This window comes from Zophobas morio, unplaced genomic scaffold (assembly GCF_036711695.1).
Source record: "Zophobas morio isolate AGI-343-1 ecotype UQ-CSIRO unplaced genomic scaffold, CSIRO_AGI_Zmor_V1 ptg000012l, whole genome shotgun sequence".
Lineage (NCBI taxonomy): Eukaryota > Metazoa > Arthropoda > Insecta > Coleoptera > Tenebrionidae > Zophobas > Zophobas morio.
The window spans coordinates 2,411,714-2,427,254 of NW_026972117.1; the positions used below are offsets into that span (position 1 = coordinate 2,411,714).

The 15,541-nt window shown below is 37.1% G+C and overlaps 1 protein-coding gene across 5 annotated transcripts in view; it reads right to left on the minus strand.

The window, feature by feature from the left end:
* LOC135127597 (serine/threonine-protein phosphatase 2B catalytic subunit 2-like) overlaps positions 1 to 15,541 on the minus strand; it is a 130,682-nt gene that overhangs the window by 10,496 nt on the left and 104,645 nt on the right. For all 5 annotated transcript variants that reach the window (XM_064054089.1, XM_064054088.1, XM_064054087.1 and 2 more), the window contains exons 6-8: positions 9,823 to 9,962; positions 9,408 to 9,485; positions 695 to 788 (exon numbers count right to left, since the gene is read on the minus strand). In XM_064054089.1, coding sequence (XP_063910159.1) covers positions 695 to 788; positions 9,408 to 9,485; positions 9,823 to 9,962 — 312 coding nt within the window. The remainder of the gene's footprint in view (positions 1 to 694; positions 789 to 9,407; positions 9,486 to 9,822; positions 9,963 to 15,541) is intronic.

Genomic DNA, 15,541 nt, shown 5'->3' on the forward strand with positions numbered 1-15,541 from the left:
AACGGATTTCGCTCGGCTAACAAATCCGGTGGAACGGCCGTGCTCGTGCCACTTGCACGTGCATCGTCACCTGTCGCCCGGAAACAAAGCGCCGCTTACTAGCACATCGGACGCCTTTATAAAAGTCCCGAAATGGGGGAAATTGTGCCAATAAACGGCGACGCTCCGACAGGAAAATAATAAACTAGGACATAGGGTACGGAACGCAATTGATTTGGAATTTACGAGCGGACTTTCCATGTTCTGTCCATTCGCCTGCTACCGTTTTGCCGATTGCTTTTATTGGACGGCGGAATTAATCATCGGCAAATGGCGGCGCGCATACCAATTAGCGCGGACGCAACTTGGTTGCGGTGGCGGGGATAACAAGCTCATAGGTAAAACCAAAACCGAGCTCGTTTTTGCCGCGTGACGTCACGAATGGGCTGTCCACCGCGCACTTTAAAACCGTTCCTTTCGATGCACCTTCTTCGCGTAATCACAACCTCTGCGAATCAAACTTTTCAATTAAATTTTTCACCCGTACGATTCGAAACTCATTAATTTTCGTTTTTTCAGCGACCAACCGATTCACTTGAAATTTTCAATCCGCTCAATTGCTGCCGAATTTTCCACAGTCGAACGGCTCCAGTTAATTACGCCGAATAAATTAAACGCTCACAATGACGGATTTTTCCGGCATTTTCCAGCTTACCTTATTGTTATACACGTCCAAGTAATTGGGTGCCGAGAAGATTGTGATAAGGGAAGGGAAGCCTGTTGTCTGACTTTTCCTATACATTCGATACCTGCAACAAAAGGTGGTTCATTGAGGAAAAAAAAACACACTAGTAGTACTACGTGTAACCATTTTATTTTTCTTTTATGTTCCGTATTATTTTATTTCTGTAATCGAGTGACTCTAGCCGTTGAAATAAAATATACTAACATGTAGCGAGATTTCCCGAGGATTTTCCTCCGAGAAATATATTTCGTTCTCCGCTTATTCATACGAGAAAACTACTTTAGTGCGCTCATCCTATAATAACCGAATCGCGAACCTTTTTCCTTGCCGTTCGCCCTCTAAATTTTGTCCTTTGATGAAACTTCAACAAAGGATTTACGCAGATTCGATGCATCTTTTGAGAACTCCGAAGCGGAAACGAAAGATGGAAATTCGCCAGTGTTTCGCGTTTACTTAAAAAATTGGTCTAAAGAGTTTAGACAGTACTTCCCTCGCTGTCGGAAACTTGACGACTGCATGCCTATTGTGTTTTTTTTCTCATTACATTTTTGTAGTGGGAATTTAAAAAAAAATTGCGATGACGTCATCAACATTTTTGCAAGGACACGTATATCAGTTGGGATAGATGTAGTGTAATACTAAGAATAAAATTATTATATTCTCAAATTTTCGGGAAAATGAATTGGGTCGTTTGAATATTGATTTGTAATAATCAATAAAATAACGAAACAATTTACTCACGTATACCTACGTATCAGAGTCAACTGAAAATCGTGTATGTATAAACATTCTTAATTTAAGATGACAGGCGTAACACCATACGTGAGAGTCAAACAGAGAAACTGTAAACAAAACGACCGTCGGTTTTATTGCTTCGACTTCCGCTTATTATACAAAACATTGGGTTTTATTTTAATTCTTGACGGTGAAATTCACAATTGGTTGATTATAAACATGTCTATTTCACATTCGCGTAATCAAGTGAACGCATAAAACAAATGCAGGTCTGTAATGTTAAAGTCAATGTAAATAAGCGTGCTACCCTTATGTTTCAACCGAGTTTTTCCTTTAACAAATTTTGTGTCTACCAAATTGGGTTGGTTGGGGTGTAATACTAGTAATAAGTGTTGCCTTTAATTTAATCAATAAAATAAATTGACTTCATTAATTTTTTTGAACCACCTCTTAAGAAAATCTAAAAAATATGAATGGAATGATAAATCACAAGTACAAACTCATCATATTTTTTGCATTTTAGATAGGATTTATTCAGCAAAATTTAAGGGTGACGTCATCAATTTTTTTAGGAGGGATGAACAAATACATTTTGAACAAAAGTTTACCATGCTTATAATAACTTTAAAATATTCCCAAGATTTCAAAGCATTCGGTTTTGTAATTCCTGATTAAATCGATAAAATAAATTCACGCCTTCATTAATTTTTTTGAGTCACCCTGCATATGCGAATCCAAAAATATGAATGGAATGATAAATCACAAGTACAGACTCATCATATTTTGTACATTTTAGATACGATTTATTCGGCAAACTTTTGAGCTGACGTCATCAGTTTTTTGTAGAAGATAACCAAATATATTTTGACTAAAAATTTATTATGCTCTTTATAACCTTAAAACATCTGCAAGATTTCAAAGCATTCGGTTTTGTAGTTCCTGATTAAATCAATAAAATAAATTTACGCATTCATTAATTTTTTTGAGTCACCCTGTATATGCAAGTCGAAAAAATTTGAATGGAATGATAAATCACAAGAAGAGACTCACCATATTTTGTACATTTTAGATAGGATTTTTTCAGCAAAATTTTGTGGTGACATCATAAATTTTTTAGGGGGGACGACCAAATACGTTTTGATCAAAAATTTACCATGCTTATGATAATTTTAAAATGTCTTCACGATTTCGAAGCATTCGGTTTTGTAGTTCCTGAGTAAATCAGTAAAATAAATTTACGCTTTCATTTATTTTCTTGAATCACCCTGTATATGCAAATCCAAAAAATATGAATGGAGTGATAGATCACAAGTACAGACTGATCATATTTTGTACATTTTAGATATGATTTATTCGGCAAATTTTCGAGCTGACGTCATCAAGTTTTTGGAGGGGATAAGCAAATATATTTTGACTAAACATTTATTATGCCCTTTATAACCTTAAAACATCTGCAAGATGTCAGAGCATTCCGTTTTGTAGTTCCTGATTAAATCAATAAAATATATTTACGCATTCATTAATTTTTTTGAGTCACTCTGTATATGCAAATCCAAAAAATATGAATGGAGTGATAAATGACAAGTACAGGCTCATCATATTTTGTACATTTTAGATATGATTTATTCGGCAAACTTTCGAGCTGACGTCATCAAGTTTTTGGAGGGGATAAGCAAATATATTTTGACTAAACATTTATTATGCTCTTTATGACCTTAAAACATCTGCAAGATTTCAGAGCATTCGGTTTTGTAATCCCTGATTAAATCGATAAAATAAATTCACGCCTTCATTAATTTTTTTGAGTCACCCTGTATATGCAAATCCAAAAAATATGAATGGAGTGATAGATCACAAGTACAGGCTCATCATATTTTGTACATTTTAGATATCATTTATTCCACAAACTTTTGAGCTGACGTCATCAAGTTTTTGGAGGGGATAAGCAAATATTTTTTGACTAAAGATTTATGATGCTCTTTATAGTCTTAAAACATCTGCAACATTTCAAAGCATTCTGGTTAGCAGATTAAAAATTAAATTTCAAAATGTTGTTTTATAATTTTGATTTTTTTTCCAAAAATCTGGACGTTTCGGGTGAAAAGTCGATTCAGAGTTGTAAACTACATGTGTAGGACTATGTTATTTTATACAATTGAAAACCCATTTACTATGTACAATTTTGAAGTGACGTCATCGCATTAGTGGTGGGGATGATTAGACAAATTTTGGTTAGCGTTTTACCATCTACATGATATTCTTAATATAAGAACAAAATTTCACAACAATCGGTCGAGTACTTTCGGAGATTATCTGTCTAATAAAAATCCGGGACAACAGACGGACAGACGGACAGACGGACGGAAATGGGAGACCTATTTCTTCGTCTTCTAGGGGTCATGAAAGATCGAGAAAACGTAAAAGTAGAGAGTCGGCCGACGGACTCGATTACAATACTTCCTTTGCTTACGCTCGGGAAGTAAAAATCTGTCCCGAAACTGCCAACACCCGTATCGATTAAATCGGACGCAAATCCCAGCTTCCCGCACCCCGAAACCTCGTACAAACACGAATATAATCTTCGCGTTTTTGCTAATCCGCGCACTTTATACGCATTTAAATTAAAAAATTCCCCTCAAAGCGAAAAAAGGCGCGACGCCTGCGTCATTAAAATTGTTCAAACATCGTAAAAGTGTTTAACTTGGCAGAAAGGACGGATAAAAATGCCGAAATCGTGCCGACCTGCTGGGGATCGGGTCGCGAAATAAAAGAGAGGAACAAAAGAGCTACAATTGACGGCGCTACCCGACGAAATTAAAAGCGAGCTATTCAATCAAAACTTTAACGGAACTTGTTGGGGAGTTATTCCGGTTTAAACAACAAATTACGGCTGCTTGTAATTGCGAGAATTACGCGAAGTTTGTTCTTTATTTTTGTTTGGCGGCGGAGCCGGGAAGGGGAGGAATCTGTTTTGATCGTGGAGAAGATGTCCAAGTTTTCGTTTTTTGTTTGCGTTATCGCCGGGTCCGATACGGTGTCTGTCGAGCGTACGAGTTAATTAATTCACTGTCGACTTCTACTATCATTAGGAGAACTAATTACGTCCTGACCTTTTCGATCGCACTTAATTAGCGCATATCGAGTTTTATCGGCGTCTGGGGATCTGTGTTTTCAGACGAAGGAAAACATTTCCGTATTTATGTATATGTTGGCGATACGCGTTTTTGATTTATCCCTAAAAGCATAGGCAACACATTATGCAATACTCACTCAGAGCAACATGTTACTGAGTTTTTAATTGTACCAGCAAAATGGTTATAAACAACGTAATTTAACGACTTTCGCTGATTTCGTTGTCTGTTTGGTATCCCGGCCATGTTTCATCGACTTCAGCAGGAAACATCCTGCATCACGATTACCCTCGTAACCTATAAGGATGTCCTTTCTAATAACAGAAGCGAAAACGTGCCCGGGCTGCTAACAAGAAGGGCGGAAAATACAACTAAACTGGTAGCAATTAGGAAGCGGTTCTGATTTTCATTATTTTAAAATAAAAATTCATCAAATTTTTGCTATATCATTTGAAAAGATACGCAATATCGTGCGATCTACAAGCCAAATCCACACTGTTAATTCTTTTGTCACTCCTTCGGTTCATTTTTTAATGTTAAATGGAACTATATCTCTTTTATAAAGCAAGAAATTTCGCCGCAAGCTATCAACGTGACAAACTGATTCTCCATCAATAAATGGAACTATTAAAAGTTTGTCAAAGTTAGATAGAGAACGGGAGACCGACATTTTCGTATTATCCGGGCTGTGAAACCAAGTCATTCGTTAAAAGACCCCTATTCTAGTAACCCGCTCAAGAAGTAAAAATACCTAGAATAGTGGCTACACCGAGAGTTTTTAGGGTTGTTTTGTCACTATTATCGGAACTAACCACGATTTGATAACCCGTTGTTAATTATCCTTGTGTCGACACTATAATTAATTTATAACGGGGTTAACTAGGTAAACAATGCAATATTAGTTGGGCATAGATACGTGTCAAGCTCTAAGCCATTCATCATAATTGCTCTGTCGCCGCTGTGGGCTACCAGACTGAAACTGTCTTTAACTAATTATTTTTTTATCTCGGAAATAACTTCGCAAAGTTCTGAACTAATCGTAATGAGTGGAATAATCCAACTGCAGCGTCTGTCAAATCAGACTACCGCGAGATATCGTCTTAATTCGACTTCGACTAAAACTTCACAATATTTGATTTTATAACGAGATTTCGCCGCTGCAAATACAGATGTCGCTTACACGTACGCGAGCCGCTCGGTCTGCTAAAGCTCGTTTTCGCTTTACATCCCCGCTAAATTAAGTTTAAAATACATATTCCACATACGAAATTGGAAGGTGTGCTTAATGTTGTGTGAAACTAAATGTGACGTAGATTCTGATACCCGAAGCTGTATGAATTTAAATTTCAGATTTATAGCTATTACTTTATACAGTTGTTGGGGCTAACAATAATTTGATTTAGTAGGGCCTATTCATATTAAATGTCACCGTGGCGAACAACAGCAGTGTAAATTTTTGATAACGCGATTATCAATAAATTTATTTGCGCACGTGCTGACCTTTAAAAACACCCTGCGAATACAAAAGGGAGCCACTCGTGACATAATTTCAAGTATTTGTGAAGTAGTGGCGCCACCTAGCGGCGAATAGAACAAATAAATCAACTTAACGGCGACTTTTTCAATAAGGCGGAAAAAGTATCCGCCCTTAAGTTTTTGCTCTAGTAATAATTGTCCTCCCTAACCCCGTCGTATCCTTTAACGGGCAATATACGGTTATAGACTTTCCCCAACCGCTTCATTTTCAGTTTACCGTGAAGGTTCCGGGCCGCCGCCCACTTTCTCCTGGGCCCTTCTGACATAAAAAATCTCTCGAACACAACCAACTTTTAAACAAAACCCAACTTTTCCTCGCCTTTCATTAACTTCCCATCCGCGAAACACCAAAATGATAAACAACGTAAAGAAAAATTAAAACCATCCCCCTTTCCACCGACTTTCACGAGCTTTTGTTAACGCCGACCCGTTCCACCCAGATACGTATTTACATTTCCCTTACATTTAAATCATCTCGTGCGGTATTGTATTTTGCGGCATCTTTTTATAGTGCTCGATATCCAATTCCGTCCGTTTCGGCCAAATAAAAGCCGGGATTACAGGGGGTAAAAATCCCAGATCTAAAAATAACGTGCCGTGATGGCCGGAACATGTCCCAGCGTGGCAAGTTCTCTTAACTGGGAGTAAGTTTGGGGCAAGTTTGCGCTAAGTTCATGTTGGCGGCGAATTCGGCAAAGGGAGGGTCGGCACGTACGGATCCGCTCCCAGCTGACCCCGGGGAGGCCCTAGTTGGCGGCTATCCGAGTCGATCGCCGCCTCCGAGTGATGCACGGGCGGCCTTCCCGATTTATTGGACGGGGGCAGCGGCGACGGCCAGCCGGTGATGGAATTGAAATTAGAAATTACGTGCGCGATGTTCAATGTTGATCATTACAGGAGGTGCGATACACAAAAACGGTGGACGAACAAGTGAGAAAAAAAATCAAAAAGATGATCTACTAGAAGTTGATAACGCTCTGGGAACACAAGAGGTCGTTTGCTGTTTTTAAACATTAATAAGTCAAACACAATCTAAATTATTTTAACGACATGAATTTGATGCAGACACGCTATTTTACGGTCAAGGATCGCTTGATTACAAGTTTGCTTGATCAGACAACACAATAATACATTTTTTTAAAGAAAAATTAAGTACTTGATTATATGTAAAGTGGGTGTTTTAGATTAGTTCTGATACCCAATGTCGTGTTAGTTGCATGCATGATCCAACGGATTAATGCCATTGTCATTCTTCCGATCCAGTTTTTAAGTTTTTTTTTTTTTTTGTAAAATACGAAACTTACTGCAAGTTAACACTGTTTTGTTTGAAATTAACTTAATTAAACAATGGTATCACAAGATCGTGAGAATATTCATGCTTTGATTAAATTGTTCGGCACTTCAACTATAACTGTTGGCTCTAAATATTTACCGTTGCATTTTAGTCTGCAAACAAATGTAAACATGACAACACGCACCTGCATTCACTTTAGCGGAAGCTCACCGAATTAACAATTAGTACGAACTGTCGTTTGCCTTATCATTTATGCACATGAAACTTGTTTACATTGTCCTAAAAATAGTTCCAGCAGTCCAACGTCGAAAGCAAACTCGACCGAAATGACAAATTCGAGAGATAATAAATCATTATTTTTCCCCGTTTTCACGATTCCCCGTAAACCTTGTCCAGCTTTCTGTAATTCCGATAAGACCGTTCATAAAATATGCATAAGCCACGTGTACATAATAGAGGCGGGTTTAAAAATTGGCGCGATAATATGCTAATTATATAGGGCTTAAAGGGTGGGTACACATTGCATGCACTGCTGCGATTTTGTGCAAGATTAACTTTAATCTCTGCATTCAGAATGCAGTCGATTACCCAGACGGCGTTGCATAAACACCACGTAAAAATTCCAAATCACCTCGAGACTGGACGAACCCTCAGGAAAAATTTCCGGTTATCTTTCATTTGAAGCTGCTCCGTATTTGCTCCGCTCTAGTTCTCAGCAAATATACAGCAAGTACCCGAACTGCAGCCAAACCCTCCGGGCTCTTCACTTCGCTGCATAACATTACACAGGTCAGCTCACAGCAACAGAATATCTGCGTAAAAAGCCCGCTTTTAACCATCTCATAAAGTGTTCGGCTGTATCATGACAACAACACTTAGAGCGTTTATAATTAATGCACCACGCCGCCATTACGGTCCACTTAGCCGAAGAAGCTTTCGACGAAAAAGGAACTAGACGCATTATTATGAATTTTGTCCAAACCTAACAATAGATGATTAGGTCAATTTTGCTCAGTAAGAACCGCTCAAAATAATATGTTTTTGCGTTTTTTTTTTCTTCCCGATTTACGTCACGCAGCGAACAAATGTGTGCAGCGATACAAAATACCAACTCTCCCAATAAATAATTCATAGATTTCAATTAAAGTCACTACGCCCCGTTGACTATTCATAAAATACAATGTATTCAATATCCCGCAAAAGTGCAGAATGGCAGAAATATGATGCATACATTACATAAATTAAAACTTGAGGCCGCTCGCAAAACAAACAAAAAACAAGGCATACAATACATAATGCAGACACAATAATGCATTTTTTTAAAGAAAGATTAAGGGTTTTCGATTTTCTTGCCTAAATCGTTCTAATACCCAATGTCGTGGCAGCTGCACGCAGAGTTCGTAGGGTTTATGCCCTTGTCATCGCGCAACAATATCAAACATAGTTTTTTATAAATTCATCACGGCCCGTTGACTATTTACCAAATATTCGATTCTAAAATGCGACGTTAATTTCCACCGGTTCTGTGGAAAATCGCAAAAACCTGGGTCCGCTCGCAAAACATCTAAAAAATTCCCCCATAATACCTCCTTTAGAAATATTTCAATGGAAAGCTGTTTAAAACGAAAATCGATTCATGCTCCCAAATTGAATAATCCGACACATTTTCCCCGTCCCGGCCGCATCATAAACTTTATGAAATATTATTGCTGTCATCTTCGTTATTAATAGCATATTGTGTACATGTACGCGATCTTGATACTGTATTGACTTTTCATTATAATCCGGCCCCGAAGCTTTAATTAATGAAAATTTCTTTACTTTTAAAAAGATTAGAGAAGTGTGAGTAGAGAGAAAAGCTTCTTGTAACTCCATAATTATCGTTAATTACCGGTTTACCTGGGTATTCTTGAAGGAGCGAGCGCTCGAAAAATTGTTATGAAAACTTACGTGTGGCGCACGAAAATCGATCATAAAGAATACTCACCCCGCATCTTGTGCTTCGTGTGCTCTAATTATTGATAGAAGGTTATTATTTTGAAGGAAGTCGCAACAGGCAGCGTAGCTGAAACAGAAAAGCCACATCACAAATTCACACTGTATCGAACTCGGAATAATTCAATTCAACGGACAATTTTCGCAACGGCAACAATTCATTGAAACCATCACGCTCGGGTTAAATTTCTATGAAAGTAAACACAATTCGAGCCACGGCCTTTGTACATTCTGAATGAAACTGAATAAACTTGTGCGAAAAGTTGGAAGCGGTCTTGACGTTTATGATCTACCTCTAGACTTAGTTTAACTGACAACAAATTAAATTGTGAGGGATATAATAACGTAAAAGTCGAAACTTCGGTGTAAGGCCGGGCATGCAATTTAACACTCACAGTAATACGAACCTGTAGAAATATGAGCAACCCCTCACGGAATTATGAGAGAAATGTTCTGCGTTGTTTTCATTACCAAAGTCTTCTAAGGGATCCGACCAAAGAAGGTCACACATGGGTCCGAAAGCGGGTGGTTCTTTAAATCTGTCTAACTGTGAACAAAACGCTACATTATTATCGATAATCGAGCTATCAAAACACACAAAATAGTATATTAAAGAACGAGCTTCATAAGGCAAATCGTCGTTGATTCTGCAATACCTGCTATGTGCACTTTTTGTCCATTTTTAGGTTTGCTCATGATTTGATTGTAAGAAATATAGCGCGTCGAATGGTAATAACAGTATTAAAAATTAGCGGTTATTTTTAAATTAGAAAAGAAAAAACCTGTCATGTGTTGGTAGTCAAACAACCGCTCGAAATATCTGCTATGTGCATATAATACACACAGCATTTGCTAGTATTTGCTAAGAAAAAAACTGAATTTAGCAAATAACATACCCCCTAAGAAAATAGAGAGAAAGTGGGAGAGACTAGTACTTGCTAAAATAAGACAATTTTTGGGAAATGATAGACTTTTTAAGAAAATAGAGGGTGAGTGGGCGGGGCTAGGATTGCATAAGTTAAATTTGCGATTATTAATCTATAAAACTAGAAACTCAATGCTTCCCTCTCAAATAAAGCCATTTAGAACAATTTCAATTTTTTTGGAAATTTTGGGGATTTTTGGAGTCATTTCCCCGCATTTCTCAGTTATTTGACGACAAATCGGCAAAAATATTTTAGATTCGTAATCTGCGAAAAATTATCTATAAGCCAACTATTTTCCGTTGGGTCAGATCGTCTTTTAACTGTTTCAGACAAAAAATTTTTGGAAATTAAGAAAAATTTTTCTCACTTTTCTCGCTGATGTTCGGAAATAGTTGAAAAATAGTCGAAAATGTTAAAAGTGGGAAAATCTGTTTTATCTTATTAAATACTAGCCCCGCCCACACACCCTCTCTCTTCTTAGAGGGTGTCTCATTAGCCAAAATCAGTCTTATCTTAGCAAGTACTAGCTCCGCCCACCCGCCCTCTACTTTCTTGGAAGGTATGTGTTTTGTCAAAATTAATCTTATCTTACAAGTACTATTTAATTATTGTTTAATATTTTATTTTGCCATTTCAATATATAATATAGTAGTTGCTAAGATAAGACTGATTTTGGCAAATGATATACCTCCTAGAAAAAATACAGGGCGGGTGGGCGGGCCTAGTACTTGCTTAGGTAAGACTGATTTTGGCAAATGACATATCCTACAAGGAAAGAGAGGGCGGGTGGACGGGGCTAGTATTTGCTAAGAAAGAAACTGATTTTAGCAAATAACATACCCCCTAAGAAAATGGAGAGAAAGTGGGAGGGACTAGTACTTGCGAAAATAAGACAATTTTTGGGAAATGATATACTCTTTAAGAAAATAGAGGGTGAGTCGGCGGGGCTAGGATTGCATAAGTTAAATTTGCGATTAATACTCTATAAAACTAGAAACTCAATGTTTCCCTCTCAAATAAAGCCATTTGGAACAATTTCAAATTTTTTGGAAATTTTGGGGATTTTTGAAATATTTTCCCCGCAGTTCTCAGTTATTTGAAGACAAATTGACAAAAATATTTTATATACGTAATCTGCGAAAAATTATAAGTCAACGATTTTTATTAGTATTATTATTATTATTTTATTTTAATGTTTTTGTATTTTTGGTTTAAATAAAATAACTTTCCAATAAAAGTTGTTAATTATATTAATAGAGTTTAATTTACATGTATTGTGAAATAAATGACATGTAAATACAAAAGCTGAGCTATGAAAAATCTGCTATGTGAAAATTAGCAACATTAAATAAGTTTTAATAAACAATTGCACTAAAAACGTTATTTTCTGTAAACTAAATGTATCTTAAGCAAATTATTATTTTGTTAAGTGACTAAACCAAACGAACACGGACTCCCTTTTTTTTTGTAAGCAGTTTATTGTGTTTCCTGAACAATTTTCAATTTTGCACATAGCAGGTATTGAAGAATCAACGACGAAATATTGAGGCACGAATCTAAGTTTATAGAACGAGCGGCGAAGCCGCGAGTTATATAAAGGATGAGTGCTTCAATGGCCTTATGAACGAGTTATTTATACTATTTTTTCTACCGCACACGTTTTTTCCCAAAATTTAATTGAAATTTGCATTTTTTTTAATCTGGGGACTTTTGTCGTGGTTGGTGATGGGTTGGTCTGACACTAACCACGAAATATTTGAGGTTCGAATTTTCACAACAACAAATGTAATTCTAATCAATTCGAGTTTTTGTAATTTAAAATTGGTTTAAATGTCTTGCGAAGAAGTTACGCGTCCGGAAAAGTGGGAAATTTTAAGTTTAGATTTGCCACTGACATTCACCTGACACATCTCGTCATGGCTACCAATCTTACCGATCTAAATTACACCAGATCTATTAAAGAACGCCTTTCCGCTATGAACGAACTGCTGTGACGTCATTTGCGTGCGTTAATAGCTCTATTAGAAAACCAAAAAACGTGGGCGGTAGAAAAAAATAATTTTAGAAAGTCGTTAATAAAAACGCCGAAAAAAGTGTTGCCACGAATTGACCTCTGTGATATCACAACAGTAATTGCCACCTCGAGCAGTCCGTGACTTCAAAACCGCTCAAATCAAACCTGTTATTTTTACATTACGCCGCATCCTCGCCTGCTTTCTTCTAATAACAAAATCTAAAAAAGAAAAACCCATCCGTTTGAAGTCGAACAAGAATCCGAACAGTCGGTCCTCTAAATTGCATTAATTAAATTTCCGAATCGCTCCGGCCCCAGAAACGGACAATTTGATGCAGTGCGGTTTGCAAGCTTAATTAAGCACATAAAACCTCGGTAACCGTTAAATCCCGGCGAAATCCGAGCCTGCAAGAACAAAACATTCAGTCTTTACGCATATTAAACCGGCACGGTTTATCCATTCGACTCGTCCAGAACGCCAAATTTGCATTACTGTCAGCGTGTGTGCAAAAGAAATTTCTACAAAACCAACTTTATTAGGATACTTCGATTAGAAACGACTCCGGAAGAGAAACTTTTCTCGTTTTGTCTGCAGCACGCTGTTTCGAAAATTGCTTCTTAAATTATAGCGTCCGATATGAATTAAGCCTACGAATCCGCTTATAAGGAATGCAATTTCTCGAGGTAACTTTCCTCGTCGCGCGGCTAAATATGGCAGCGATCGCACTTTCTCGAAATACATAAAGAAAACAAATAATGCACAGTCGGTGCGATTATGATAATATTCTCTTTATTGACTGGTGCATATGGCGGGTTTAATTAGATTAGTGTGCAGTGTAGTCGATAAAAATGCGCTTTTTTATTCCAGGTACAAAGCGTGCCGGTCTCTAATTACGGGCTTTCGCCTTGTCAATTAACCTTTGGTCAAACTAGTCCTTTAGCCCGACCGTAATTAGGGATTCTGACGGGCTGTGCTGGGAATTTCATGGAAATAGTTTCTCTCTCTGTAGGCCAATCTTGTATTCGGGAGAACAATGGATTTTTTGTTAACTCATCAGCGCAGACGAAAGTGGAAGCAATCTGGGGGGATTCGGATTTAGCTCTAATTGTTTGTCGGAGTGGCTCGGAATGCTGATTTTTTAATATCGAAAACTTTGAGAGGACTGTCACGAAGTACAACTTAATTAAAAGAGGTTTTTCGTTTTGGGTGTTTAGCGCAACTTGTTTCACAATGGGGATGAATGGTGGAGTTCGACATTTTTTTAAATACCAAAACACAAAATTCTTTTCAATTATTTCAAAAATTAAAACACCAAGTTCTTCCGTATTTTTCTCGTAACAAACCCTCTATTCCTTTTAAAATCTCAAGGATACGCCTATTTTCGAGCCGCACTCCTTTGACCCGACTTTCACAATGCCTCATCGTCCCCAAGCTCGAAAACGAAAATCCCTTTGAGAAACCGTTTCTTTCTTTTATCGTTTTCCGAATTGGCGACGCCGCCCAAACAAAAATGAAAAGCGACGACGCAAAAACAAAAACAATAAAACTAGCGCTCCTTTGTATAAACACCGAGCTCCTTCCCGAGCCCGAAACTTCGTTTCTCTATTTACTCTCTTCGTTAAACAACCAGCTACACTTATTCCATTTCGGCTGCCTCTAATCTATGCTAATTTCCTAAAACACGAACACCCTCGCCGCGGACTTTTTAATTCGTTTAAGCGCAATATCCAGCTCCGTACGCAACTTTTTTAAATAATGAAGTGCCCGTTCCGAACCTCCGAAAATCTCATTAGCTAATAGGGTGTCGTCAGACGGAGCATCAAAACGGTGTTAATAATTTACGCTAGTGTCTTGGAATATTTAAAATGGGCGAGAGGGTGCAGATACGGACCATATGAATAATTCAACTCCATCAGGAACGACAGAGTTCCTTCTACTCCTAAACAGGATCCTTGGAGACTCACGTTAAATATTAATGTTCGAACTTGAAGAGAGCATAACGCGGCCGCCGAGCTAAAAAACCCATACTCGTAATTAGCTACGGATAAATATTGAATATTGGAAAGGTTGGTAATTCTGTTTTCGTATCTGTTCACTCTGTATCAACATTGTATACTTTTTGAGAATATTAGCCGAAAATGACGACGCTGATTGAATATAAATGAGACGGGAGATTTCTGTGAGTTTTTCATTACCTCGTGATTAAGGACAATCAAACGCTTGGCGCTGCGAAGATTGTTCGTAAATACGAGGAAATTTGCTATTGATTGCTTTTTAACTTCTGCGATAGGCAATTTTTAGTACGACAATTCCAAAAGGCTTTTAAACTCCTCATACAATAATTTTTGGGTGCGTGTACTATAAATACTAATACTGTGTGGCAAACTTTGGACATATAAATTTCATGGAATACGTAATAAAGCAGGTTCTTCGTTAGCAGTGCAATGTGTGAAGACAGTTTGATGATTTATGCATCAAGTTATTAAAGTGTTTAACGAGCTGCAACAAAACTAATTTTTTAAAATTACAAAATTACGTCCACACAAGAATATTTAGTCGCATCACCTAGTTTCGGAGATAATTGCTTTGTTTGAGTTTAAATAATTATTATTAATAAATAAAATATCCCCATCCACTCTTTCAAAAATAGAACACTGGTCATCTTCCAAAAATAATACTATTGACCTCTCGAGAATTTTTCAGTTGTTTTTTTGAATAAAACACCAGAGATTCTCGACACTCTTTCAAATTCTTCTAAACACTAAATTACTAGAGGACCGAGGTACAACAACGGCTTCCCAAGATTCTTTCAAAAACAAAATACAATGGTCCTCGAGGATGTTTAAAATTTTTTTTTGAAAATAGAAACACCAAGATTCCTTCAAACTCTTTCAAATTCAAAATACTACGGGTTTCCAAGGTTATTTCAATTTTTTTCACAAACGAAAAGGATTTTGATTTTTTAAAATAAAACACAAGGGTTCTACCAAAAAGAAAACACTAGATTTTCTCAATTTTTTCAAAATTATTTCCAAAAACAATTTTGGAATTCATACAAAAATGTAAGAAGCTTCACATCATAATTTTAATTATTAATTAACTTTGAAGTCTACATTTTTTGGAAGGTGTGGCCGAAGAGAAAACGATGTGTAAAACTCTCAATTAAACTAATTTTTGGAAGCTTG